The sequence below is a fragment of the Sebastes fasciatus genome, chromosome 16, assembly GCF_043250625.1.
Source record: "Sebastes fasciatus isolate fSebFas1 chromosome 16, fSebFas1.pri, whole genome shotgun sequence".
Lineage (NCBI taxonomy): Eukaryota > Metazoa > Chordata > Actinopteri > Perciformes > Sebastidae > Sebastes > Sebastes fasciatus.
Genome location: NC_133810.1, coordinates 9969328 through 9997003, shown reverse-complemented (window position 1 = coordinate 9997003; position 27676 = coordinate 9969328). Strand labels below are relative to the sequence as shown.

At 40.5% G+C, this 27676-nt stretch overlaps 4 protein-coding genes across 5 annotated transcripts; 3 read left to right on the top strand and 1 right to left on the bottom strand.

Annotated features, from left to right (window-relative positions):
• Positions 1-27576, top strand: LOC141752952 (tripartite motif-containing protein 16-like). Its single transcript, XM_074611238.1, has 2 exons — positions 1-1337; positions 26776-27576. The coding sequence occupies exons 1-2, from the start codon at positions 24-26 to the stop codon at positions 27124-27126; spliced, it is 1665 nt and encodes a 554-aa protein (XP_074467339.1). The 5' UTR covers positions 1-23; the 3' UTR covers positions 27127-27576.
• On the top strand, positions 5649-7786 carry LOC141752958 (E3 ubiquitin/ISG15 ligase TRIM25-like). The gene has a single exon (XM_074611245.1). The coding sequence runs from the start codon at positions 5671-5673 to the stop codon at positions 7333-7335; it is 1665 nt and encodes a 554-aa protein (XP_074467346.1). The 5' UTR covers positions 5649-5670; the 3' UTR covers positions 7336-7786.
• On the bottom strand, positions 10225-13491 carry LOC141752504 (uncharacterized). Its single transcript, XM_074610502.1, has 2 exons — positions 12557-13491; positions 10225-12439 (listed from the first exon to the last, which is right to left on the bottom strand). Exons 1-2 carry the CDS (start codon positions 13489-13491, stop codon positions 10225-10227), a joined length of 3150 nt encoding a protein of 1049 aa, XP_074466603.1.
• On the top strand, positions 16099-27576 carry LOC141752955 (tripartite motif-containing protein 16-like). 2 transcript variants are annotated; one of them, XM_074611241.1, is made up of 2 exons: positions 16099-17463; positions 26807-27576. In XM_074611241.1, exons 1-2 carry the CDS (start codon positions 16120-16122, stop codon positions 26840-26842), a joined length of 1380 nt encoding a protein of 459 aa, XP_074467342.1. In that variant the 5' UTR covers positions 16099-16119; the 3' UTR covers positions 26843-27576. The 2 variants fall into 2 exon arrangements, with proteins under 2 accessions (XP_074467342.1, XP_074467341.1); XM_074611240.1 differs by lacking the exon at positions 26807-27576 and having other exon boundaries at positions 16120-17852.
• Positions 27577-27676: the final 100 nt, after the last annotated feature.

Below are 27676 nucleotides of genomic sequence, written 5' to 3'. Positions count from 1 at the left end.
ATTCACTGTCGTCTAGAGGAGAAATGGCGCAGCAAGTGATTCTGGATAGAGACAAACTGAGCTGTTCAATCTGTCTGGATCTTCTAAAGGATCCGGTGACTATTCCCTGTGGGCACAGCTACTGCATGAGCTGTATTAAAGACTACTGGGGTGAGGAGCATGAGACAAAGACACACAGCTGCCCTCAGTGCAGGCAGAGCTTCACACCGAGGCCTGTCCTGGTGAAAAATACCATATTAGCAGAGTTTGTGGAGGAACTGAAGAAAGCAGGACTTCAAGCTGCTTCACCTGATCATTCCTCTGCTGGACCTGGAGACGTGACCTGTGATTACTGCTCTGGGATGAAGGTGAAAGCCCTCAAGTCCTGTCTGGTGTGTATGGCCTCTTACTGTGAGCAGCACCTCCAGCCTCACTACAATGTAGCTCCATTAAAGAAACACAAGCTGGTTGAGGCCACTTTAAAGCTCCAGGAGAACATCTGCTCTCAGCATGACGAGGTGATGAAGATTTTCTGCCGCACCGATCAGAAGTGCATCTGCTATCTCTGCTCCATGGATGATCATAAAGGTCATGACACAGTCTCCGCTGCAGCAGAGAGGGCTGAGAAGCAGAAGGAGCTCGGGGCGAGTCGGCAGGAAATCCAACAGAGAGTCCAGGACAGAGAGAAAGACGTGAAGGTGCTTCAGCAGAGGCTGGAGGCTATCAATCTTTCTGCTGATGAAGCTGTGAGGGACAGTGAGAAGATCTTCACTGAGCTGATCCGTCTCATTGAGAAAAGAAGCTCCGAAGTGAAGCAGCAGATCAGATCCCAGCAGACAACTCAAGTGAGTCGAGCTAAAGAGCTTGAGGAGAAGCTGCAGCAGGAGATCACTGAGCTGCGGAGGAAAGACACTGAGCTGGAGACGCTCTCACACACAGAGGATCACCTCCATTTCCTAAACAACTACCCCTCACTGTCACGTCTGAGCGAATCTAAAGACGTTCCCAGCATTGATATCTGTCCTCTGTACTCCTTTGAGGATGTGACAGCGGCGGTGTCAGAGGCCAGAGATAAACTGCAGGCTGTTCTGAGTGAAGAGTGGGGAAAGATCTCTCTGGCAGTGACTGAAGTGGATGTTTTACAAGCAGAGCCCAGAACCAGAGCTGAGTTTATGAAATATTCTTGTCAAATCACACTGGATCCAAATACAGCACACACCTATTTGTCATTGAGTGACAGGGACAGAAAAGCAAAGGTAATGAAAGGAAAACAGTTATATTTGGATCACCAAGACAGATTTGGTAAATGGTGGCAGGTCCTGAGTAGAGAGGGTCTGACTGGACGCTGTTACTGGGAGGTGAAATGGAGCGCGATCGTTCGTATAGCAGTTGCATACAAAGATATCAGAAGAACAGGCACCTTGAATGAATGTGGATTTGGATGGAATGACAAATCTTGGTCATTAGACTGTAACAGTAGTAGTTATAAATTCAGACACAACAATATTTATACTTCCATCTCAGGCCCTCAGTCCTCCAGAATAGGAGTTTACCTGGATCACAGGGCAGGTACTCTGTCTTACTACAGCGTCTCTGAAACCATGACTCTCCTATTCAGAATCCAGACCACGTTCACTCAGCCTCTCTATCCTGGACTTTGGCTTACAGGTAGTGGTGGAGTCTCTGCTGAGTTGTGTGAGCTCAAGTAGACAAGAGTTTAATGAGTGATTCATCTCTGTACAGTAAATGTTGAGGTGTGTCTGCACTGCAGAGATCAAACATAGTGGGTCGGACTTTTTTCTTCTATTTTAATTCAGTGAAATGATGAAAACTTTTTTTTATTTGCTACATAGAGATTATTTGTCGAAATTTGATTCTGATGTTATATTTACTAAACATTTCCCTTATATACTGTGCATGGAAAATATTGCATATGCAAAATGAATGTAATATAGATTTAAAAAAAGAGTCATGTTTACTTTTTATTACTCTACATACTGCTGTCTGTACTGATATTGTAAAATATCATCACCTTTTTTTTGTAAATGTACCCAAAAAGTACAGGAAAAACTGGTCTAATTTTTAACATATCCTTCTGAAAAATAGCTAATCATCTTTTTAAGAGTGAATTCAAGTGTCTTTACATGGTTATAAAAATATATAAAAAGTTAATGTAGAAAAATCCTAGAAATAAATAGCCTAAATAAATAAATTGTTGACTTTGCATATGCAAAATATCTGACTAAAAATCAGTTTTTGTTCTACTTAAAATTGAATTTGGTTATTATATTAATGGGCTTAATTATGTAAAAACTACAAAATTAATAAAACAGTCATGTATGTAAAAATGTATAAACTTATTTGGGTTTGGATTTTTGAGCATCTGCCAAATGAATGTAATATGATTTATTTTTTAAATAATTTTAGTTGTACTAAATCTTCATATCTTCATAATTTGTATAATGTAATGTTTACTTTCTGCATACTGTGCTGCTGTTAAAATAGCAACTTTTATTTTAATGTACCCAGAAAAGTACGAGTACCAGAAAGCTGGGATCATTTTAAATTTAACCTTTTGAAAAATAGTTTAGTAATCTTTTTTTTTAAGAAAGAATTCAAATGTACTTTCATGATAACGATTATTTGGATACATTAATGAAAATCAATGTTGTAAATCCTACAAATAAATAAATAAATTGTTGACTAATCTATATTCTATATTCTTCATTTCACTGTCCGAGTATCAAAATAAAAGTGTCCTTTTCCTACTTAATTTCTTTCTAATCAATCAGTTTTCAAGATATTTTGGTAACAGACAAACACACTGGGAGATTAATGAAGGCAATAAAATAACGTCCACTTTCTGGTGGATTTCACCAGAAACAACACAATTTTGGAATGATTTTAAATTTGTAAAATGTTGGGGTCTTTTTTTTGCAAATGAAAATCATGTTCAAGACAATATTTCAGCAGAATGTTTTACTTTCAGATTTATTACACAACTTTTGAACATTCCACAACAATCATGCAGGAATAAAATGGGAATTATAGAAAGCTTTACAGGCTTCGCCAATCACACTTTAGGAATAACTGGGCTGCACATCGTCTCAAAAACACTCAAAATGTGAGGTAATATCTTTTTTAAATCATCATCTACCGACAACAGACCATGTGTTGATTTAATGCTGATGATGGTGAGAGAAGAAAATCACTCAAAAAACAATAATGAAAAAAAAGGAAATATAACAGAAACTATCAATTGAAGATTATCTCTTATTTCTAATGGCAACTCTACTTTCCTTTTCCAAAAGCTGACGGTTACCTCCCAGTTGAAAATTTGCTGAGTGAGTCTAAAGGAAGATGCACTGAAAAGGTCTAGAGCTCTAAATCACAACTCATATCTCAAATGTGTTGAGTGATTCAAATGAAGTGAAATTAAAAGGTAATAGTCTGAATATCAGGCTAGAAGAGGTCAACCAGTCATGTACATTCAGTTACCAGTTAATAAAAGATGCATCTAGCTAAAACTAATGCAGTCTAACACAAAAGCCCTGTAATAAATCCTGTCTTCATGAAGGTCATTGTGTTCAGTTTGTGTTGTTTAAGATATGTTGTTATGATCTAAGTAATGTTGAATTAGCTCTAGCTAGGTCCTGTCCAATAAACACTCCTAAACTAACTTATTGTTCATCCTTATAAGTATGTTTTAATTCAGTGTTGATGTTATTTACCATGAGTGCATCAATCAATTAAACCCTGTATCACAACATTATAACAACGAGCTAGCTTTGTGACATAAAATGCAGTTAGCAGATGTTACACCTCGGGATTCTGCTTCCGGGCCATTAAGTAAAACAGCTTCCGGTGTGTCTGTTTTTTTCCATACTTTATTTTTTTTGGAAAGTTCAATATAATAGTTACATAAACATGTTCATGTTTCATTACAGAAAATTCAGCAAATATATTTTACAGTATAAAAAATAATATAAAAATAAAATACATTATACAACAAATACAATGTAAGGAAAGGAAAAGATAAATAAAAACAACAACAACAAATTGGAATAAATGTCTAAACAATCTAATAGATTTTGCCAATTTAGAATTTTCAATCATAGTCAAATATGTTTTAAAATCAGTATCTTTAAAAGTATAAAAGAGGGATATTCTTTTAAGCCATATCATTTTATGGATATAATGTTTTGCTAAGATATTAATCTAATTAATTGTAAATTTCATCTTCCGAAAAAAAGATTGTTAAAAGTGAGTAATATCTCAATCTTTGTTAGAATGATATTTTTTTCAAAATGTTTTGAGAAGTTATTCTGTAAATCAAACCAAAAAGAAGTAGCATGAAAACAATCTACAATCACATGTTCAATAGTTTCCCCTTCACAATTGCAAAAAGTGCATCTATTGTTAAACCGGTGTGTCTTTTAATTTAAGAGGAAATGCAGAAATTCATGCCTATGTGCTGCATATTGCTCTGTAATAAAACTGGACAGAAAAAATAACTTACAATATGATTGTCTTGTCTTTATACAGAATGAGGGAGAAGGGAAATCCAGATATAACAAATCATTTAATTTTTCATTTCTTGTCCATATTATTTTTACAGGCTAGTCCTACCAGGCAGGTAGAGTTAGAGAGTTTTTTCTTTCAGGGGTTGCTAGTGTTGGTGTGTCTCTGTTGGTGTCAAGTGTGGATGCCAGCAAATGCCACTTCTGGTACATTTCATTTTAACCCCCTCTCTCTCTTTATTTATGTTATTTTACCTTTATTCTACTAAGAACTCCCATTGAGATAAAAAAACAAGAAAGACCTGGCCGGCCATATAAAATTACAACACATTAAAATACAACATATTCAACATTATATACAAAAATTCACAATAAAACTGCCGAACAGCTGTTTAACACGCTGGCAGCCACATATCACCACATTCAATACAATGCCCTTAAATTCATCAATGGATATGATCTAATTTTAGATCTTTTTGTAGATGTCATAGTAGCATAGTGGGAGAATATCTCTCTATGTGTATGCAAGGTGCTATATGAGTACAGTTCACTTACAATTGGATTTGGTTTTTATATAAATGGGCTTAATTGTATAAAAAACTACAAAATGAATAAAAGAGTCATGTAGGTAAAAATACATAAATGGATTTGGATTTTTGTGCATCTGCCAAATGAATGTAACACAAAGTTTAAAACAAAATAGGTCATTTTAGTATCTCCATGAACATAAGTGGTATAATTTAATGTTTACTTATTAGTATTCATCATAGTAGTAGTGGTAGTAATATATTACATTGCAAGTCTTCCACTTTAATTCTGTAGTTCTGTATCTGAAAGACAGACTATAACTGAGGACTAAAGACACACAGCAACTCTCAAACCGCTCCACTTCCTGAAATGAAGCACAACTTTCACAAACCCCACCCAGACTTTATTTACTGGCAAGGCGAGGCTCCTCCCGCTCAAAGTCTATTCATCTCAGACTTGTCGTTCCCTCCCCTTTCACAGATCTGCCCATTTACAGATGGGTGAAAACACCATGTGATCAAATGTAAGAGCTGAAACGCTCATACACTGCAGATCAGTGGACAAACATTGAGGAAATGAGCACAGCATTTATCTGGAAACAGAGAGTGAAACTTACAGACATTCACTGTCGTCTAGAGGAGAAATGGCGCAGCAAGTGATTCTGGATCGAGACAAACTGAGCTGTTCAATCTGTCTGGATCTTCTAAAGGATCCGGTGACTATTCCATGTGGGCACAGCTACTGCATGAGCTGTATTAAAGACTACTGGGGTGAGGAGCATGAGACGAAGACACACAGCTGCCCTCAGTGCAGGCAGAGCTTCACACCGAGGCCTGTCCTGGTGAAAAGTACCATATTAGCAGAGTTGGTGGAGGAACTGAAGAAAGCAAGACCTCAAGCTGCTTCACCTGATCATTCCTCTGCTGGACCTGGAGACGTGACCTGTGATTTCTGCTCTGGGATGAAGGTGAAAGCCCTCAAGTCCTGTCTGGTGTGTATGGCCTCTTACTGTGAGCAGCACCTCCAGCCTCACTACAATGCAGCTCCATTAAAGAAACACAAGCTGGTTGAGGCCACTTTAAAGCTCCAGGAGAACATCTGCTCTCAGCATGACGAGGTGATGAAGATTTTCTGCCGCACTGATCAGAAGTGCATCTGCTATCTCTGCTCCATGGATGATCATAAAGGTCATGACACAGTCTCCGCTGCAGCAGAGAGGGCTGAGAAGCAGACGGAGCTCGGGGCGAGTCGGCAAGAAATCCAACAGAGAGTCCAGGACAGAGAGAAAGACGTGAAGGTGCTTCAGCAGAGGGTGGAGGTTATCAATCTTTCTGCTGATGAAGCTGTGAGAGACAGTGAGAAGATCTTCACTGAACTGATCCGTCTCATTAAGAAAAGAAGCTCCGAAGTGAAGCAGCAGATCAGATCCCAGCAGACAACTCAAGTGAGTCGAGCTAAAGAGCTTGAGGAGAAGCTGCAGCAGGAGATCACTGAGCTGCGGAGGAAAGACACTGAGCTGGAGACGCTCTCACACACAGAGGATCACCTCCATTTCCTAAACAACTACCCCTCGCTGTCACGTCTGAGCGAATCTAAAGACGTTCCCAGCATTGATATCTGTCCTCTGTACTCCTTTGAGGATGTGACAGCGTCGGTGTCAGAGGTCAGAGATAAACTGCAGGCTGTTCTGAGTGAGGAGTGGGGAAAGATCTCTCTGGCAGTGACTGAAGTGGATGTTTTACAAGCAGAGCCCAGAACCAGAGCTGAGTTTATGAAATATTCTTCTCAAATCATACTGGATCCAAATACAGCAAACAACCGTTTGTCATTGAGTGACAGGGACAGAAAAGCAACAGTAATGGAAGGAAAACAGTTATATTTGGATCACCAAGACAGATTTGGTGAAAGGAGCCAGGTCCTGAGTAGAGAGGGTCTGACTGGACGCTGTTACTGGGAGGTGCAATGGAGCGGGAGAATTTTTATAGCAGTTGCATACAAGGATATTAAAAGAACAAGCACCTTTAATGAATGTCTATTTGGATATAATGACAAATCTTGGTCATTACAATGTGACAGTAGTAGGTATAAATTCAGACACAACAATATTTCTACTTCTGTCTCAGGCCCTCAGTCCTCCAGAATAGGAGTTTACCTGGATCACAGGGCAGGTACTCTGTCTTACTACAGCATCTCTGAAACCATGACTCTCCTCCACAGAGTCCAGACCACGTTCACTCAGCCTCTCTATCCTGGATTTTGGCTTCTAAGTGGTGCTGGAGTCTCTGCTGAGTTGTGTGAACTCAAGTAGACAAGAGTTTAATGAGTGATTCATCTCTGTACAGTAAATGTTGAGGTGTGTCTGCACTGCAGAGATCAAACATAGTGGGTGGGACTTTTCTATTCTATGAAATGATTTTATTTGCTACATAGAGATTGTTTGTTGAAATTTGATTCTTATGTTATATTTACTAAACATTTCCTTATATACTGTGGATGGAAAATATTGCATATGCAAAATGAATGTAATATAGATTTTAAAAGAGTAATGTTTAGTTTTTAGTACTCTACATACTGCTGTCTGTAATGATATTGCAAAATCACATCACCTTTTTTTGTAAATGTAATTTTTTCAGAAAAATTGTTAATCATCTTTTTGACAGTGAATTCAAGTGTCTTTACATGGTTAAATTTTTTTTATTAAAAGTTAATGTTCAAAATCCGACAAATAAATACCATAAATAAATAAATTGTTGACTTGTAAAACTCTATATTCTTCCTTTCACAAAAATCTGTTGTTTTCCAACTTAATTTCTGTCCAACTAATCCGTTTTTTTCAAGATATTTTGGTAACAGACAAACACACGGGGAGATTAATGAAGACAAATAAGCCCCAAAACTTTGGCTTTTTTTGCAACAGAAAACATATCAAGACAATATTTCAGCAGAATGTGTTAAATGAAAAATAAATACTTCCTTTTTTTTAATATATAGGGATTAAACAATCTTGTTTGTTGAAGTTTGATGTTATATTTTGGCTACTAAACATTTTCACTATATTCTGTGTTTGGAAAATATTGCATATGCAAAATGTCTGACGAAAAATCAGTTTTTTTTCTACATAAAATTTAATTTGGTTATTATATAAATGGGCTTGATTATGTAAAAAAAAACTACAAAATTAATAAAAAGTCATGTATGTAAAAATGTGTAAATGTATTTTGGTTTGGATTTTTGAGCATCTGCCAAATGAATATAATGTAATTTATTTTTAAAATAATCTTAGTTGTACTAAATCTTCATATCTTCATAATTTGTATAATGTAATGTTTATAAAAGGAGGATATTTTTTTAAGCCATATCATTTTATGGATATAATATTTTGCTAAGATATGAATCAAATTCATTTTGTAAATTTCTTCTGCTGAAACACTGGGATTGTTAAAAGTGAATAATACCTCAATCTTTGTTAGAATGATATTTTTTTCCAAATGTTTTGAGAATGTTATGTTCTGGTGAAACAAAACGTGGACCCAAAAGCAGCACACACTAGTCAAGGTTTAAAGTTGTAACAATGAGAATTTATTCATAAATAATACATTTAAATGGTGGACAGGGCAAGGTTTCTCAGAGTCCAACGTGGCTGGGATTAAAGACTGAAAGTCTTCAAGGAAGCGAGGAGCATGGGGAATGGGGTTCCAGTGTTCCTCCCGATGGTGTTTCCAGTCCACTGTGATCCGAGGAGAAGCAATGATGTTGGAGAGTGAGCAGGTAGGTATCGCAGGAAGTGGAGGCAGCTGGCAGGTAAGTATACCGTAAGTTATGTCCATAACTATGGATCTATGAGACCGAAGGATGACCGTCACCACGGTCTTCACCTTGAATGAAGCCATTCTTCTTCCTATCTGCGAGACCATAATATCAACAAAGTCATGTGACTGACCTTAAGAGGCTGGCCGTAGGTTATAAAGCAACCGGAAAACCATGCCTCTTCCTCCTGCCTGGAACGCCTCAGCCCGTTCTGAGCGACAAGAGATGGTGACGGTCATCCTTCGGTCTCATAGATCCATAGTTATGGACATAACTTACGATCTATTTCGACCTCACTCTGACCGTCACCACGGTCTTCACCTTGGATGACTAATATCAACATTGTCGCGAGGAACGGAAGATTCCACCGCCTCACCAACATGCTCGGCGGCCGACATAAGAACTGTGGAGCCAATTGCCGTAGACGTCACATTGACTCTATAAAACCTTGCAAACGTGCATGGAGTACTCCATGATGCTGCTGCACAAATGTCCCCAACAGCAACTCCCTTTAGAGCTGCCCATGAAGTGGCCACACTGCGTGTGGAGTGGGCCACCAGACCTTCTGGGACTGGGAAATCTTGGTTAGAGTAAGCCTGAGAAATTGTCTCCACCAACCAGTGGGACAGACGCTGCTTAGACAGGGGGTGACCAAACTTCTTGCCCCCATAACAAACGAACAGCTGAGTGTGTGCCTGCCTCAGCGTCCAAGTACGATCAACATAGGCCTTCAGTGCCCTTACTGGACACAATGTATGAAGAGCCGCTCCCTCTTGGCAAGATGGATCAGGTTGGAATGTTTCCATTTCAATAGCCTGATTCACTGTCTGAGGGCTTACCACTTTAGGGAGGAAGAACGGGTTCGGCCACAGGGACACCCCTGCATATTCTGCTCTCCACCTCAAGCACTCGCTGCTCACAGACAGTGCGTGTAGCTCGCTCACCCTCTTGGCAGAGCAAATGGCCAAAAGGAATGCAGTCTTGTGTGACAGAAACTTAAAATCTGACTGTTCCAGTGGTTCGTATGGGGCTGTAGCCAAGGACCTCAACACCAAAGGTAGGTCCCATGATGGAGCCCGTAAACTCCTGCCTGGGCGCAGACGGTTAGCACCTTTCAGAAACTGGGACACTATGGGGTGCTTCCCTACCGAAAGACCCCCCAGTGTGTCATGGAAAGTAGAAATAGCCGCAGTGTAGCCCCTCAGGGTGCTAGCTGCCCTACCTGCATCCAGCAGCGACTGGAGGAAGTCAAGTACCAAAGCCACCGGGCAGGTGACGGGATCTGCCCCTTTATGGTGGCACCACGATGAGAACAACTTCCACCTTTGCTTGTAATTGTAGCGTGTGGAGGGTGCTCTAGCATTATCTATGGTCTCCTGAACAGCGTCACTCAGGTCATGAGAGACGGACTGAGAAGGGGCCAAGCCCACAGCTGCATAACAGCTGGCTTGGGATACCAAATTTTTCTTCCCGCCTGGGACAGAAGGTCCGCCCTGAGTGGCAAGGGCCAAGGTCGGCCGTGAACCAGGCGAAGGAGGGCCGGAAACCAATGTTTCCCCGGCCACCGTGGGGCTACCAACAGAACCTTGTAGTGCCCCCGGTTGATTCTGTCCAACACATGAGGAATCAATGGTAGTGGGGGAAAAGCGTACAGTAACCCCTTCGGCCACTCGTGAGACAGAGCATCCAGGCCCAGAGGACCGCCTGGAGGCCTCAGGGAAAACCACAGCTGGCAATGGGCTGTCTCCTTGGATGCGAACAGATCTACCTGAGCCATGCCAAATTGAGTCGACAAACTCGCCACCACCTCTGGGTGTAGTCTCCATTCCCCCGGGAGAGGCCCCGATCTGGAGAGGAGGTCTGCAGCCCGATTCAGCACCCCTGGTACATAGACAGCCTTTAGCGAGGCCAGACGTGGAAAAGCCCAAGGCAGAAGCCTCTGTGCAACCTTGAGGCAACGCAGAGACTTCGTGCCTCCTTGATGATTGACATGGTAAACTGCGGCAGAGCTGTCCGACTTCACCAGGACATGCCTGCCGCGTATGAATGGGAGAAAGGCCCTGAGAGCCAGATGCACAGCCCTCAGCTCGAGCACATTGATGTGTTCGGTGTCCCATGGAGGTTTCCAAACACCTCTTGCCATTCTGCCCTCCCAGACTGCTCCCCAGCCTGTCATGGAGGCATCTGTGGACACCAAAGTCCTCCTTGAAGGTAGATTGCCCAAGGGTACACCTTGTGTGAGCAACTTGTGGTCCCTCCATGGGCTCAGAGCTCTCTGACATGACTGAGTCACTCTGAGCTTCACATGCCTGTCCCTCCGTGGATGGAGGTTGAACGCATTCAGCCACCGCTGTAGGGGCCGAGCCCTGAGCAGGCCCAGCGGAATCCCCAACACTGCTGCTGATATCAACCCCAGCAGTCTCTGAAAGTGAACCAACTGTAGGCGTTTGCCCAGTCGGAAGATACGCAAGACCGTTAGGATTCTCGCAACCCTCTGAGGGGTAAGAGACGCCTTCATCATAAGTGAGTTCAGGCAAAGTCCCAAGAATACTGTTTCCTGCCTCGGTTCGAGGTTGCTTTTCTTTAAGTTCACCCTGAAACCAAGGGATTGGACATGAGCTAAGACCCTCTCGGTATGCTGCATGACCTGTTCGCGAGATGAAGCGCAGACCAGCCAGTCGTCCAGGTATGGCAGGATCTTTAAGCCTGCCCTCTGGAGTGGTGACAGAGCGGCTGCTACCACTCGGGTGAAAACTCTCGGAGAAAGGGAGAGACCAAACGGAAGGACCTTGAACTCGTAAGCTTGCCCTTGAAATGCGAACCGTAGAAACTGCCAATGTGCCCGACAAATGGGGACGTGGAAGTACGCGTCTTTTAGATCGATAGTGGTGAACCATTCCCCTTGCTCTATCGACTCTAGAATGTGCCATGTGTGCAGCATTCTGAACGGCAAAACCTTTATGTAAGTATTTAGGCGCCGGAGGTCCAGGATGGGACGTATCCCACCATCCTTTTTGGGAACAAGGAAATATGTTGAATAAAAGCCAGCTTGCTGTTCGCTGGGCCTTACCTTCGCAATTACTTTCTTCTGAAGGAGGATTGCAATCTCCTCGGACAGAACTTTTGCCTGGACTGGGTCCTTGACCAACGTTATCTGGACCCTGGAAAAAGGTGGGGGCCGCCGCCGAAATTGAATTCTGTAACCCCTTGCAACAGTAGCCACTACCCAGGGGTCTGAGACTTCCTTCTCCCAGCTGTCCAGGCGTAGCTGGGAGTGAACCTTGGCGGCTGCCCCACCCCTCCTATGCAGAGGCCCCCTGGGTCCCTGGACCCTTGGGGGGGCGTCTCCTTTGAGGGGCCCCTCTTGCTGTAGGCCGGGGCTGAAACCCTTGATGCTGCCGTCGCAGTCTTCCTGCAGCATCACCCGAACCTTGTGCACCTGAGCCCTGGCGCCTGCCACGCATCCAGGGCTCTGGATGACCCCAGGCAGCCTGGAATTGGTGCTGCTGGCCCGTTGGTCTCTGCCTCGTCGCTGCAGGCCGACTGAATGTGCGCTGCACGCTCTCTCGAGTACGCAGAGACTGTTCAGCTTTCTCCAAGACACTCTGGGAGTCAGAGTGAAAGACTCTACCTGGTACCACCGGCATGTTGGTAAGCTCCTTCCTGATGTTCTCGGGGAGGGTTGTCTGAGCTAGCCAGATCTGTCGGCCATCATGGCTGACGACATAGCGGAACCGATGTCACGAGTAAGCTGAGAGTGTGTGGACAGGGCCGCATCTATCAGGTTTCTGGTGTCCTGATCACCCGCACTAGCGCTCCTTCTGAGCGCTGCTAACAAGAGAGCGAGTGCATTTCCTGCACGCGCTGCGCCGGCGGCTGCATTATAGGACCTACAAACCAAGTGGTCTGTCTTCTTGCACTCCTTACGAGGACAGTGTGGTGACCTTAACATCTGACAATAATCCTCGGCTGCAGGAATAGTCACTGAGGGGCGAGACTGCGAGATGCCAGCCCAGACTCCCTCCGATGAGCTAGGGGCTTCAATTGGAATTGAAAGGCCCATAATCTTAGCCGCACTCAAAACCTTTGAAAACACATCACTGGGAACAGAATCGCCAGTACCATCGTCTACGGACGCAGACTCACCTGTGTGAGATAGGCTAAGGCAATGTGACTCTTCAGCAATCTCTGGGTGACCCTCGTCCAAGAGAGAACCCTGAGCATAAAGTGATATAGCATCAGGGTGATCTGTCTGATGTTCTTCATATGCCGGCAAGTCCCTAGGGGAGATCCCCTCCGAACAAGCCGCAGTCAGTGGAGCTGCTCTCTGAGCTTCCATTCTACTCACCCTGTCTGCCAGACCACGAATGGCGGCCAGGATTTGACACTGAGTATCCTCCTGCCCCCCTGCCCCATCTACAGGTGGGGCTGGACTCTGCAGTGGCGGAGAGTTAGTCTCTGTGGCACGTTTTTTTCCCTGCCCCTGGGACTGTCCCTGTTTTACGCTTGCGGGAGCGGTTTTCCGTGCGACGCTCTCGTTCCCTACTAGGGGGAGCAGCTGCCGCAGTGTGTTGGGAATGCCCCTCAAGCCTAGCCCTTCGGGCCCTTTCCTCCAGAGGCAGATCAATGGCTGCTGGACATGGGCAATCAACGTCATCCATTAAATGCGCCATGCCCAAACAAGACGGACACTCACGGTGACCGTCGCGAATGTCCATGGCTGCCCCACAGAACCGACAAGTCTGGGGAGCCATAATAGTACCAGGCAGCTGTCAGTGGTAAACTCAGCTGTACTAGAGGTATCTCAAATTAACCCCTCCTGCTGCGAACAGTAGTCAATGGGGATATATGCACTCACTGGCTCAAAGGTATAAACAAAAATACTGCTCATAAGAACTAAAAATCACCCCTTTCCTGTACGCGGACGTACAAGGGGGAACAATTAACCAAACCCACCTACTGCGCACAGAGGTTTAAGGGGAAATGAAAACGCCCTTTTAAACCCAAGGGGAATGCAAGGCAAAATCCTTGGCTAAATAAAATATGCCGAAGGTGAATTCGAACCCCGGCCTACCGCGGTAAGAGCGTCCGCTCTACCGGGTGAGCTATAACACTCAGTGGGCCAGTTATCGGCGCTCCACTATTTAAATAAAGAACACCACTCGTGTACGCACGTGTACGAAGAGTGAAACAGAAAACTTAACTTGCGAAACAGCTGAAAGCAGTAACTCTGCAACTGCTTCCGAGAGGAGAATAAGCAAAGCTACTCACCCAAACGCCAACTTACGCAAAAACGCCAAACAGGCTATGGGGTAATCAGCCGCAGGTGATATCATTTATCTTACCTGCAACAAACAGAGAGTTACATACAGAACTCCCGGGAAAAACCACAGAAATCCTCAGGGACACAAGGCACCTGCACACTAAAGTGACGGATTATTGGCTTCCCGACATACTTACCGGTCTCCGATGAGGCGAGAAAGGCAAAGAGGAAGAGGCATGGTTTTCCGGTTGCTTTATAACCTACGGCCAGCCTCTTAAGGTCAGTCACATGACTTTGTTGATATTATGGTCTCGCAGATAGGAAGAAGAATGGCTTCATTCAAGGTGAAGACCGTGGTGACGGTCAGAGTGAGGTCGAAATAGATCACACACTGTGGCGACGATAACGATCTGGCGATGAACCGCAGGAAGACCAGGGTTGATATACTGCAGAGTGTGTCTTGATTGATGATTAGTGTCAGCTGCTCCAGCAACCACCGCCCAGGAGAGGGAGGAGGAGATGGCCACACCTCCTTCCAGACAGACAGACCAGACTGACAGGGTAAAACACACAGGAGACAAAAGGACAGGGAAACAGAGGAAACACAGGGAAACTACTCAACTGCCCAGGTGATAACATGACAGAGAAGTTATTCTGTAAATCAAACCAAAAAGAAGTAGCATGAAAACAATCTACAATCACATGTTCAACAGTTTCCCCTTCACAATTGCAAAAAGTGCATCTATTGTTAAACCGGTGTGTCTTTTAATTTAAGAGGAAATGCAGAAATTCACGCCTATGTGCTGCATATTGCTCTGTAATAAAACTGGACAGAAAAAAATAACTTAAAATATGATTGTCTTGTCTTTATACAGAATGAGGGAGAAGGGAAATCCAGATATAACAAATCATTTAATTTAATTTTTCATTTCTTGTCCATACTATTTTTACAGGCTAGGCCTACCAGGCAGGTAGAGTTAGAGAGTTTTTTCTTTCAGGGGTTGCTAGTGTTGGTGTGTCTCTGTTGGTGTCAAGTGTGGATGCCAGCAAATGCCACTTCTGGTACATTTCATTTTAACCCCCTCTCTCTCTTTATTTATGTTATTTTACCTTTATTCTACTAAGAACTCCCATTGAGATAAAAAAAATGAGAGACCTGGCCGGCCATATAAAATTACAACACATTAAAATACAACATATTCAACATTATATACAAAAATTCACAATAAAACTGAAGAACAGCTGTTTAACACGCTGGCAGCCACATATCACCACATTCAATACAATGCCCTTAAATTCATCAATGGATATGATCTCATTTTAGATCTTTTTGTAGATGTCCAAGGTGCATAGTGGGAGAATATCTCTCTATGTGTATGCAAGGTGCTATATGAGTACAGTTCACTTACAATTGGATTTGGTTTTTATATAAATGGGCTTAATTGTATAAAAAACTACAAAATGAATAAAAGAGTCATGTAGGTAAAAATACATAAATGGATTTGGATTTTTGTGCATCTGTCAAATGAATATAAAACAAAGTTTAAGAAAATAGGTCATTTTAGTATCTCCATGAACATAAGTGGTATAATTTAATGTTAACTTATTAGTACTCATCATAGTGGTAGTGGTAGTAATATATTACATTGCAAGTCTTCCATTTAATTCTGTAGTTCTGACTCTGAAAGACAGACTATAACTGAGGACTAAAGACACACAGCAACGCTCAAACCGCTCCTATTCCTGGAATGAAGCACACCTTTTACAAACCCCACCCAGACTTTATTTACCGGTTAGACAAGACTCCTCCCGCTCAAAGTCTATTCATCTCAGACTTGTCGTTCCCTCCCCTTTCACAGATCTGCCCATTTACAGATGGGTGCAAACACCATGTGATCAAATGTAAGAGCTGGAACGCTCATACACTGCAGATCAGTGGACGAACATTGAGGAAATGAGCACAGCATTTATCTGGAAACAGAGAGTGAAACTTACAGACACTCACTGTCGTCTAGAGGAGAAATGGCGCAGCAAGTGATTCTGGATCGAGACAAACTGAGCTGTTCAATCTGTCTGGATCTTCTAAAGGATCCGGTGGCTATTCCCTGTGGGCACAGCTACTGCATGAGCTGTATTAAAGACTACTGGGGTGAGGAGCATGAGACGGAGACACACAGCTGCCCTCAGTGCAGTCAGAGCTTCACACCGAGGCCTGTCCTGGTGAAAAATACCATGTTAGCAGAGGTTGTGGAGGAACTGAAGAAAGCAGGACCTCAAGCTGCTTCACCTGATCATTCCTCTGCTGGACCTGGAGACGTGACCTGTGATTACTGCTCTGGGATGAAGGTGAAAGCCCTCAAGTCCTGTCTGGTGTGTATGGCCTCTTACTGTGAGCAGCACCTCCAGCCTCACTACAATGTAGCTCCATTAAAGAAACACAAGCTGGTTGAGGCCACTTTAAAGCTCCAGGAGAACATCTGCTCTCAGCATGACGAGGTGATGAAGATTTTCTGCCGCACCGATCAGAAGTGCATCTGCTATCTCTGCTCCATGGATGATCATAAAGGTCATGACACAGTCTCCGCTGCAGCAGAGAGGGCTGAGAAGCAGACGGAGCTCGGGGCGAGTCGGCAAGAAATCCAACAGAGAGTCCAGGACAGAGAGAAAGACGTGAAGGAGCTTCAGCAGAGGGTGGAGGCTGTCAATCTTTCTGCTGATGAAGCTGTGAGAGACAGTGAGAAGATCTTCACTGAGCTGATCCGTCTCATTAAGAAAAGAAGCTCCGAAGTGAAGCAGCAGATCAGATCCCAGCAGACAACTCAAGTGAGTCGAGCTAAAGAGCTTGAGGAGAAGCTGCAGCAGGAGATCACTGAGCTGCGGAGGAAAGACACTGAGCTGGAGACGCTCTCACACACAGAGGATCACCTCCATTTCCTAAACAACTACCCCTCGCTGTCACGTCTGAGCGAATCTAAAGACGTTCCCAGCATTGATATCTGTCCTCTGTACTCCTTTGAGGATGTGACAGCGGCGGTGTCAGAGGCCAGAGATAAACTGCAGGCTGTTCTGAGTGAGGAGTGGGGAAAGATCTCTCTGGCAGTGACTGAAGTGGATGTTTTACAAGCAGAGCCCAGAACCAGAGCTGAGTTTATGAAAAATTCTTGTCAAATCACACTGGATCCAAATACAGCACACAACAATTTGTCATTGAGTGACATGGACAGAAAAGCAACATTAATGGAAGGAAACCAGTTATATTTGGATCACCAAGACAGATTTGATGAAAGGTGGCAGGTCCTGAGTAGAGAGGGTCTGACTGGACGCTGTTACTGGGAGGTGAAATGGAGCGGGAGAGTTTATATAGCAGTTGCATACAAGGATATTAGCAGAAAGGGCACCAAAGAAAAATGTGGATTTGGAAATAATGACAAATCTTGGTTATTAGAATATTACAGTAGTAGTTATACATTCAGACACAACGATATTTCTACTTCCGTCTCAGGCCCTCAGTCCTCCAGAATAGGAGTTTACCTGGATCACAGGGCAGGTACTCTGTCTTACTACAGCGTCTCTGGAACCATGACTCTCCTCCACAGAGTCCAGACCACGTTCACTCAGCCTCTCTATGCTGGATTTTGGCTTCCAAGTTATAGTGGTGGAGACACTGCTGAGTTGTGTGAACTCAAGTAGACAAGAGTTTAATGAGTGATTCATCTCTGTACAGTAAATGTTGAGATGTGTCTGCACTGCAGAGATCAAACATAGTGGGTGGGACTTTTTTCTTCTATTTTAATTCAATGAAATGATGAAAACTTTTTTTTATTTGCTACATAGAGATTATTTGTTGAAATTTGATTCTGATGTTATTTTTACTAAACATTTTCCTTATACTGTATACTGTGCAAAATGAATGTAATATAGATTTTTAAAAAAGAGTCATGTTTACTTTTTAGTACTCTACATACTGCTGTCTGTACTGATATTGTAAAATCACATCACCTTTTTTTGTAAATGTACCCAAAAAGTACAGGAAAAACTGGTCTAATGTTGAACGTATCCTTCTGAAAAATAGCTAATCATCTTTTTAAGAGTGAATTCAAGTGTCTTTACATGGTTAAAAAAATATATAAAAAGTTAATGTTAAAAATTCTAAAAATAAATAGCCTAAATAAATAAATTGTTGACTTTGCATATGCAAAATGTCTGACTAAAAATCTGTTTTTGTTCTACTTAAAATTGATTTTGGTTATTATATTAATGGGCTTAATTATGTAAAAACTACAAAATTAATAAAACAGTCATGTATGTAATAATGTATAAATGTATTTGGGTTTGGATTTTTGAGCATCTGTCAAATGAATGTAATATGATTTATTTTTAAAATAATTTGAGTTGTACTAAATCTTCACATCTTCATAATTTGTATAATGTAATGTTTACTTTCTGCATACTGTGTTGCTGTTAAAATAGCAACTTTTATTTTAATGTACCCAGAAAAGTATGAGTACCAGAAAACTGGGATCATTTTAAATGTAACCTTTTGAAAAAAAGTTTAGTAATTTTTTTCTTTTAAGAAAGAATTCAAATGTACTTTCATGATAACAATTATTTGGATACATTAATGAAAATCAATGTTGTAAATCATACAAATAAATAAATAAATTGTTGACTTATCTATATTCTTCATTTCACTGTCCGAGTATAAAAAAAAACATTGTCCTTTTCCTACTTAATTTCTTTCTAATCAATCAGTTTTCAAGATATTTTGGTAACAGACAAACACACAGGGAGATTAATGAAGGCAATAAAATAACGTCCACTTTCTGGTGGATTTCACCAGAAACAACATAATTTTGGAATGATTTTAAATTTGTAAAATGTTGGGGTCTTTTTTTTGCAAATGAAAATCATGTTCAAGACAATATTTCAGCAGAATGTTTTACTTTCAGATTTATTACACAACTTTTGAACATTCCACAACAATCATGCAGGAATAAAATGGGACTTATAGAAAGCTTTACAGGCTTCACCAATCACACTTTAGGAATAACTGGGCTGCACGTCGTCTCAAAAACACTCAAAATGTGAGGTAATATCTTTTTTAAATCATCATCTACCGACAACAGACCATGTGTTGATTTAATGCTGATGATGGTGAGAGAAGAAAATCACTCAAAAAACAATAATGAAAAAAAAGGAAATATAACAGAAACTATCAATTGAAGATTATCTCTTATTTCTAATAACAACTCTACTTTTCTTTGACAAAAGCTGACGGTTACCTCCCAGTTGAAAATCGCTGAGTGAGTCTAAAGGAAGATGCACTGAAAAGGTTTAACCCTCTAAATCACAACTCATATCTCAAATGTGTTGAGTGATTCAAATGAAGTGAAATTAAAAGGTAATAGTCTGAATATCAGGCTAGAAGAGGTCAACCAGTCATGTACATTCAGTTACCAGTTAATAAAAGGTGCATCTAGCTAAAACTAATGCAGTCTAACACAAAAGCCCTGTAATAAATCCTATCTTCATGAAGGTTATTGTGTTCAGTTTGTGTTGTTTAAGATGTGTTGTTATGATCTAAGTAATGTTGAATTAGCTCTAGCTAGGTCCTGTCCAATAAACACTCCTAAACTAACTTATTGTTCATCCTTACAAGTATGTTTTAATTCAGTGTTGATGTTATTTACCATGAGTGCATCAATCAACTAAAACCCTGTATCACAACATTATAACAACGAGCTAGCTTTGTGACATAAAATGCAGTTAGCAGATGTTACACCTCGGGATTCTGCTTCCGGGCCATTAAGTAAGACAGCTTCCGGTGTGTCTGTTTTTTTTCATACTTTATTTTTTTTGGAAAGTTCAATATAATAGTTACATAAACATGTTCATGTTTCATTACAGAAAATTCAGCAAATATATTTTACGGTATAAAAAATAATATAAAAATAAAATACATTATACAACAAATACAATGTAAGGAAAGGAAAATATAAATAAAAACAACAACAACAAATTGGAATAAATGTCTAAACAATCTAATAGATTTTGGCAATTTAGAATTTTTAATCATAGTCAAATATGTTTTAAAATCAGTATCTTTAAAAGTATAAAAGAGGGATATTCTTTTAAGCCATATCATTTTATGGATATAATGTTTTGGTAAGATATTAATCTAATTCATTTTGTAAATTTCATCTGCCGAAAAACTGGGATTGTTAAAAGTGAGTAATATCTCAATCTTTGTTTATTATGATATTTTTTTCAAAATGTTTATGAGAAATTATTCTGTAAATCAAACAAAAAAGAATTAGCATGAAAACAATCTACAATCACATGTTCAACAGTTTTCCCTTCACAATTGCAAAAAGTGCATCTATTGTTAAACCGGTGTGTCTTTTAATTTACGAGGAAATGCAGAAATTCACGCCTATGTGCTGCATATTGCTCTGTAATAAAACTGGACAGAAAAAATAACTTAAGATATGATTGTCTTGTCTTTATACAGAATGGAGAAGGGAAATCCAGATATAACAAATCATTTCATTTCATTTTTCATTTCTTTTCCATACTATTTTTACAGGCTAGGCCTACCAGGCAGGTAGAGTTAGAGTTTTTTCTTTCAGGGGTTGCTAGTGTTGGTGCATTTTGAATCTTTTTGTAGATGTCCAAGGTGCATAGTGGGATAATATCTCTCTATGTGTATGCAAGGTGCTATATGAGTACAGTTCACTTAGAATTGGATTTGTTTTTTATATAAATGGGCTTAATTATGTAAAAACTACAAAATTAATATAACAGTCATGTATGTAAAAATGCATGAATGTATTTGGATTTTTGTGCATCTGCCAAATGAATGTAACACGAAGTTTAAAAAAATAGGTCATTTTAGTATCTCCATGAACATAAGTGGTATAATTTAATGTTTACTTATTAGTACTCATCATAGTAGTAGTGGTAGTAATATATTACATTGCAAGTTTTCCAATTTAATTCTGTAGTTCTGTATCTGAAAGACAGACTATAACTGAGGACTAAAGACACACAGCAACTCTCAAACTTCTCCTCTCCCTTAAATGAAGCACAACTTTTACAAACCCCACCTAGACTTTATTTACCGGTTATACAAGGCTCCTACCGCTCAAAGTCTATTCATCTCAGACTTGTCGCTACGCTATATGAGTAACCTAACGTTACTCATACAGGTTACTGTATGAGTAACGCTACTGTATGAGTAACGTTACTGTATGAGTAACGCTACTGTATGAGTAACGTTACTGTATGAGTAACACTACTGTATGAGTAACGTTACTGTATGAGTAACACTACTGTATGAGTAACGCTACTGTATGAGTAACGTTACTGTATGAGTAACACTACTGTATGAGTAACGCTACTGTATGAGTAACGTTACTGTATGAGTAACACTACTGTATGAGTAACGCTACTGTATGAGTAACGTTACTGTATGAGTAACGCTACTCATATAGGTTACTGTATCGAGTACTACTGACTGATGTGTCGTTATATAGCGGCAATTCTATGGGAATTACCGTCCGTTCTTTCTCTTAGTAAACGTATGGGTCTATAAAGCCCTTTGAGATGACAGACTGTGATTCAAGGATCCAGCTACAGTAGCTACATAAACATAAACATGGACTTGAATTAGCCGCAGCAAGCCTCGGGCTACGGTTAGCAGAAGGCTAACGTACATTCAACCTGGCTACTCATCGCCTGCTTTCACGGTAAAGCTACCTACAAACAAATCAGTACAAAACATTTAGATATTACAGGAAAACGAAGTTAGTAGCTTACCTGTCCAGGAGAAGAACTGCTAGCTCAGAGTCCAACGTGAGGCCGATGCTGTCCCGGAGATCTCTCCACCGCTGAAACGCTTCGCCGATATTGACACGTGTTTTATTCCGCTTATTGTCGGACTCTCTTTTGGACTGTCTTTTTGAAAGTCTGTCTTTCTTTTTTTGGGTTGTTTTGAGGTGTAGGCAGTAGTGATGTTACGTGCTGTGCCGAGGCTTCGGAGCGTGTGTCGAGTAATCCAGGAAGTTTCCTGCGATGCGTGTATCGAGGCTTGTATCGTTTTAGACCAATGACGTCATTGATGACATCCGAAGCCTCGCTGCCCGGCCGTACCGCCCACTGGTTCATGAAGTGTTTCAGATCTTCACTGGTTCAACCAATGCCGCTTTCCAGAAGTGACACAGAACACTAATATTAACCCTCCTGCAATTATTATATTATATTACACTACACTACAATGCAATTATTAATTTAGGATTGGTTTGCACACATAAGATGAATTACTCACAAAACAATTACAGTTTATTATACATGTATCTTATATACTCATAATATACTTACTAAATAGACATTTTATTAAATATGATATATATATATATATATATATATATATATATATATATATATATATACATATATATATATATATATATATATATATATATATATATATATATATATAAATTGATTATATGGTAATAGATTTTTTTTCATTGTTTATAGTCATTCCCAAAAGCCTTTACTGGCGCAAAATACAGTATATCACAGATCTGTGTTCCCAGTAGACCACAACCAGCACTGATCCCAGTAGAGCACTTACACACCAAAAACTGACAAACTGACAATAACCTGATATTTTCAGGTGGATTTTCATTTAATTCTCACTGTGCAATATCATTTTCCACTTGTGCAATTTTGTTAATAGTCTGTTTATTGCCAATACTGTATAGACTCCTATTTTTATACTTCCAATCTTTATACTTGGTTCATATTTTGTTACACTTTCTTTAGCTCTTTTTTACTGTGTTAGCTGATGCATCTTGTTTCTTGCACTATCCCCTTTGCTGCTGTACACTGCAAATGTCCCCACTGCGGGACTAATAAAGGAATATCGTATCTTATCTTATCACATGGTTAAGATCATATTTGTCTGTTTTACACTCTTTGACCACCAGGTGGTTTCGTGAGCACATGAAGCCTCGAGCAATGAACCCTTTTCCGAACCAATTTGCTGGAAAGCTTCAAAGCTTCATGAGGCTTCATCTCGCCATCACTAGTAGGCAGTTGCTGCCAATGCTGGAATAGCAAGCTTTTCAGTAGGTTGTTCCGCCATTGACCGAGGCTTTCACTATCTGCAGAGACCAGACGTGAACGCGCATCTCCTTTTGTGGAACAGCCAATAGGAACGCTCTCTCTGAAATGCCCTGTGATTGGTCAAAGTCTGCCGTCACGGGCAAGATGTTCTAAAGCCTGTAAACAGAGCCACGAGGAGAAGCAGAGGTGTAGCCTTCTCTCAGATCACTTGAATTACATTATGCTGAAAGGTTATTATGGAATTTTTGCCAAATTATGCCAAAATATTGTTGCCTACTGCCACTTCAAGACAATATTTCAGCAGAATGTGTTAAACGAAAAATAAATACTTTCTTTTTTTTATATATAGGGATTAAACAATCTTGTTTGTTGAAGTTTGATGTTATATTAGGGCTACTAAACATTTTCACTATATATTGTGCATGGAAAATATTGCAAATGCAAAATGCCTGACGAAAAATCTGTTTTTTTTCTACTAAAAATTGAATTTGGTTATTATATGAATGGGCTTGGTTATGTAAAAAAAAACTACAAAATTAATAAAACAGTCATGTATGTAAAAATGTATAAATGTATTTGGGTTTGGATTTTTGAGCATCTGCCAAATGAATGTAATATAATTTATTTTTAAAGTCATTTTAGTTGTACTAAATCTTCATATCTTCATAGTTTGTATAATGTAATGTTTATAAAAGGAGGATATTCTTTTAAGCCATTTCATTTTATGGATATAATGTTTTGCTAAGATATTAATCTAATTAATTGTAAATTTCATCTTCCGAAAAAGATTGTTAATAGTGAGTAATATCTCAATCTTTGTTAGTATGATATTTTTTCAAAATGTTTTGAGAAGTTATTCTGTAAATCAAACCAAAAAGAAGTAGCATGAAAACAATCTACAATCACATGTTCAACAGTTTTCCCTACACAATTGCAAAAAGTGCATCTATTGTTAAACCTGTGTGTCTTTTAATTTACAAGGAAATGCAGAAATTCACGCCTATGTGCTGCATATTGCTCTGTAATAAAACTGGATAGAAAAAAATAATTTAAAATATGATTGTCTTGCATATCTTTATACAGAATGAGGGAGAAGGGAAATCCAGATATAACAAAACATTTCATTTCATTTTTCATTTCTTTCCATACTATTTTTACAGGCTAGGCCTACCAGGCAGGTAGAGTTAGAGAGTTTTTTCTTTCAGGGGTTGCTAGTGTTGGTGTGTCTCTGTTGGTGTCAAGTGTGGATGCCAGCAAATGCCACTTCTGGTACATTTCATTTTAACCCCCTCTCTCTCTTTATTTGTGTTATTTTACCTTTATTCTACTAAGAACTCCCATTGAGATTAAAAAACAAGAGAGACCTGGCCGGCCATATAAAATTACAACACATTAAAATACAACATATTAAACATTATATACAAAAACTCACAATAAAACTGACGAACAGCTTCTTAAAACGCTGGTAACCACATATCACCACATTCAATATAATGCCCTTAAATTCATCAATGGATATGATCTCATTTTAGATCTTTTTGTAGATGTCCAAGGTGCATAGTGGGAGAATATCTCTCTATGTGTATGCAAGGTGCTGTATGAGTACAGTTCACTTGAAATTGGATTTGGTTTTTATATAAATGGGCTTAATTGTATAAAAAACTACAAAATGAATAAAAGGGTCATGTATATAAAAATACATAAATGTATTTCGATATTTGTGCATCTGCCAAATGAATGTAACACAAAGTTTAAAAAAATAGGTCATTTTAGTATCTCCATGAACATAAGTGGTATAATTTAATGTTTACCTATAGTGTACTCATCATAGTAGTAGTGGTAGTAATATATTACATTGGAAGTCTTCCAGTTTAAATCTGTAGTTCTGAATCTGAAAGACAGACTATAACTGAGGACTAAAGACACACAGCAACGCTCAAACCGCTCCTCTTCCTGGAATGAAGCACAACTTTTACAAACCCCACCTATACTTTATTTACCGGTTAGACAAGGCTTCTCAAAGTCTATTCATCTCAGACTTGTCGTTCCCTCCCCTTTCACAGATCTGCCCATTTACAGATGGGTGAAAACACCATGTGATCAAATGTAAGAGCTGGAACGCTCATACACTGCAGATCAGTGGACAAACATTGAGGAAATGAGCACAGCATTTATCTGGTAACAGAGAGTGAAACTTACAGACATTCACTGTCGTCTAGGGGAGAAATGGCGCAGCAAGTGATTCTGGATCGAGACAAACTGAGCTGTTCAATCTGTCTGGATCTTCTAAGGGATCCGGTGACTATTCCCTGTGGGCACAGCTACTGCATGAGCTGTATTAAAGACTACTGGGGTGAGGAGCATGAGAAGAAGACACACAGCTGCCCTCAGTGCAGGCAGAGCTTCACACCGAGGCCTGTCCTGGTGAAAAATACCATGTTAGCAGAGTTAGTGGAGGAACTGAAGAAAGCAGGACTTCAAGTTGCTTCACCTGATCATTCCTCTGCTGGACCTGGAGACGTGTCCTGTGATTACTGCTCTGGGATGAAGGTGAAAGCCCTCAAGTCCTGTCTGGTGTGTATGGCCTCTTACTGTGAGCAGCACCTCCAGCCTCACTACAATATAGCTCCATTAAAGAAACACAAGCTGGTTGAGGCCACTTTAAAGCTCCAGGAGAACATCTGCTCTCAGCATGACGAGGTGATGAAGATTTTCTGCCGCACTGATCAGAAGTGCATCTGCTATCTCTGCTCCATGGATGACCATAAAGGTCATGACAAAGTCTCCGCTGCAGCAGAGAGGGCTGAGAAGCAGAAGGAGCTCGGGGCGAGTCGGCAAGAAATCCAACAGAGAGTCCAGGACAGAGAGAAAGACGTGAAGGTGCTTCAGCAGAGGGTGAAGGCTATCAATCTTTCTGCTAATAAAGCTGTGAGAAACAGTGAGAAGATCTTCACTGAGCTGATCCGTCTCATTGAGAAAAGAAGCTCCGAAGTGAAGCAGCAGATCAGGTCCCAGCAGACAACTCAAGTGAGTCGAGCTAAAGAGCTTGAGGAGAAGCTGCAGCAGGAGATCACTGAGCTGCGGAGGAAAGACACTGAGCTGGAGACGCTCTCACACACAGAAGATCACCTCCATTTCCTAAACAACTACCCCTCGCTGTCACGTCTGAGCGAATCTAAAGACGTTCCCAGCATTGATATCTGTCCTCTGCTCTCCTTTGAGGATGTGACAGCGGCGGTGTCAGAGGCCAGAGATAAACTGCAGGCTGTTCTGAGTGAGGAGTGGGGAAAGATCTCTCTGGCAGTGACTGGAGTGGATGTTTTACCGCCTCAAGCAGAGCCCAGAACCAGAGCTGAGTTTATGAAATATTCTTGTCAAATCACACTGGATCCAAATACAGCACACAACCGTTTGTCATTGAGTGACAGGGACAGAAAAGCAACATTAATGAAAGGAAAACAGTTATATTTGGATCACCAAGACAGATTTGGTGAAAGGCAGCAGGTCCTGAGTAGAGAGGGTCTGACTGGACGCTGTTACTGGGAGGTGAAATGGAGCGGGGACGTTTGTATAGCAGTTGCATACAAGGATATTAGAAGAACAGGCACCGTGAATGAATATGGATTTGGATTTAATGACAAATCTTGGTCATTAGAATGTGACAGTAGTAGTTATACATTCAGACACAACGATATTTGTACTTCCGTCTCAGGCCCTCAGTCCTCCAGAATAGGAGTTTACCTGGATCACAGAGCAGGTACTCTGTCTTACTACAGCGTCTCTGAAACCATGACTCTCCTCCACAGAGTCCAGACCACGTTCACTCAGCCTCTCTATGCTGGATTTTGGCTTCTAAGTGGTGCTGGAGTCTCTGCTGAGTTGTGTGAACTCAAGTAGACAAGAGTTTAATGAGTGATTCATCTCTGTACAGTAAATGTTGAGGTGTGTCTGCACTGCAGAGATCAAACATAGTGGGTGGGACTTTTCTATTCTATGAAATGATTTTATTTGCTACATAGAGATTGTTTGTTGAAATTTGATTCTTATGTTATATTTACTAAACATTTCCTTATATACTGTGGATGGAAAATATTGCATATGCAAAATGAATGTAATATAGATTTTAAAAGAGTAATGTTTAGTTTTTAGTACTCTACATACTGCTGTCTGTAATGATATTGCAAAATCACATCACCTTTTTTTGTAAATGTAATTTTTTCAGAAAAATTGTTAATCATCTTTTTGACAGTGAATTCAAGTGTCTTTACATGGTTAAATTTTTTTTATTAAAAGTTAATGTTCAAAATCCGACAAATAAATACCATAAATAAATAAATTGTTGACTTGTAAAACTCTATATTCTTCCTTTCACAAAAATCTGTTGTTTTCCAACTTAATTTCTGTCCAACTAATCCGTTTTTTTCAAGATATTTTGGTAACAGACAAA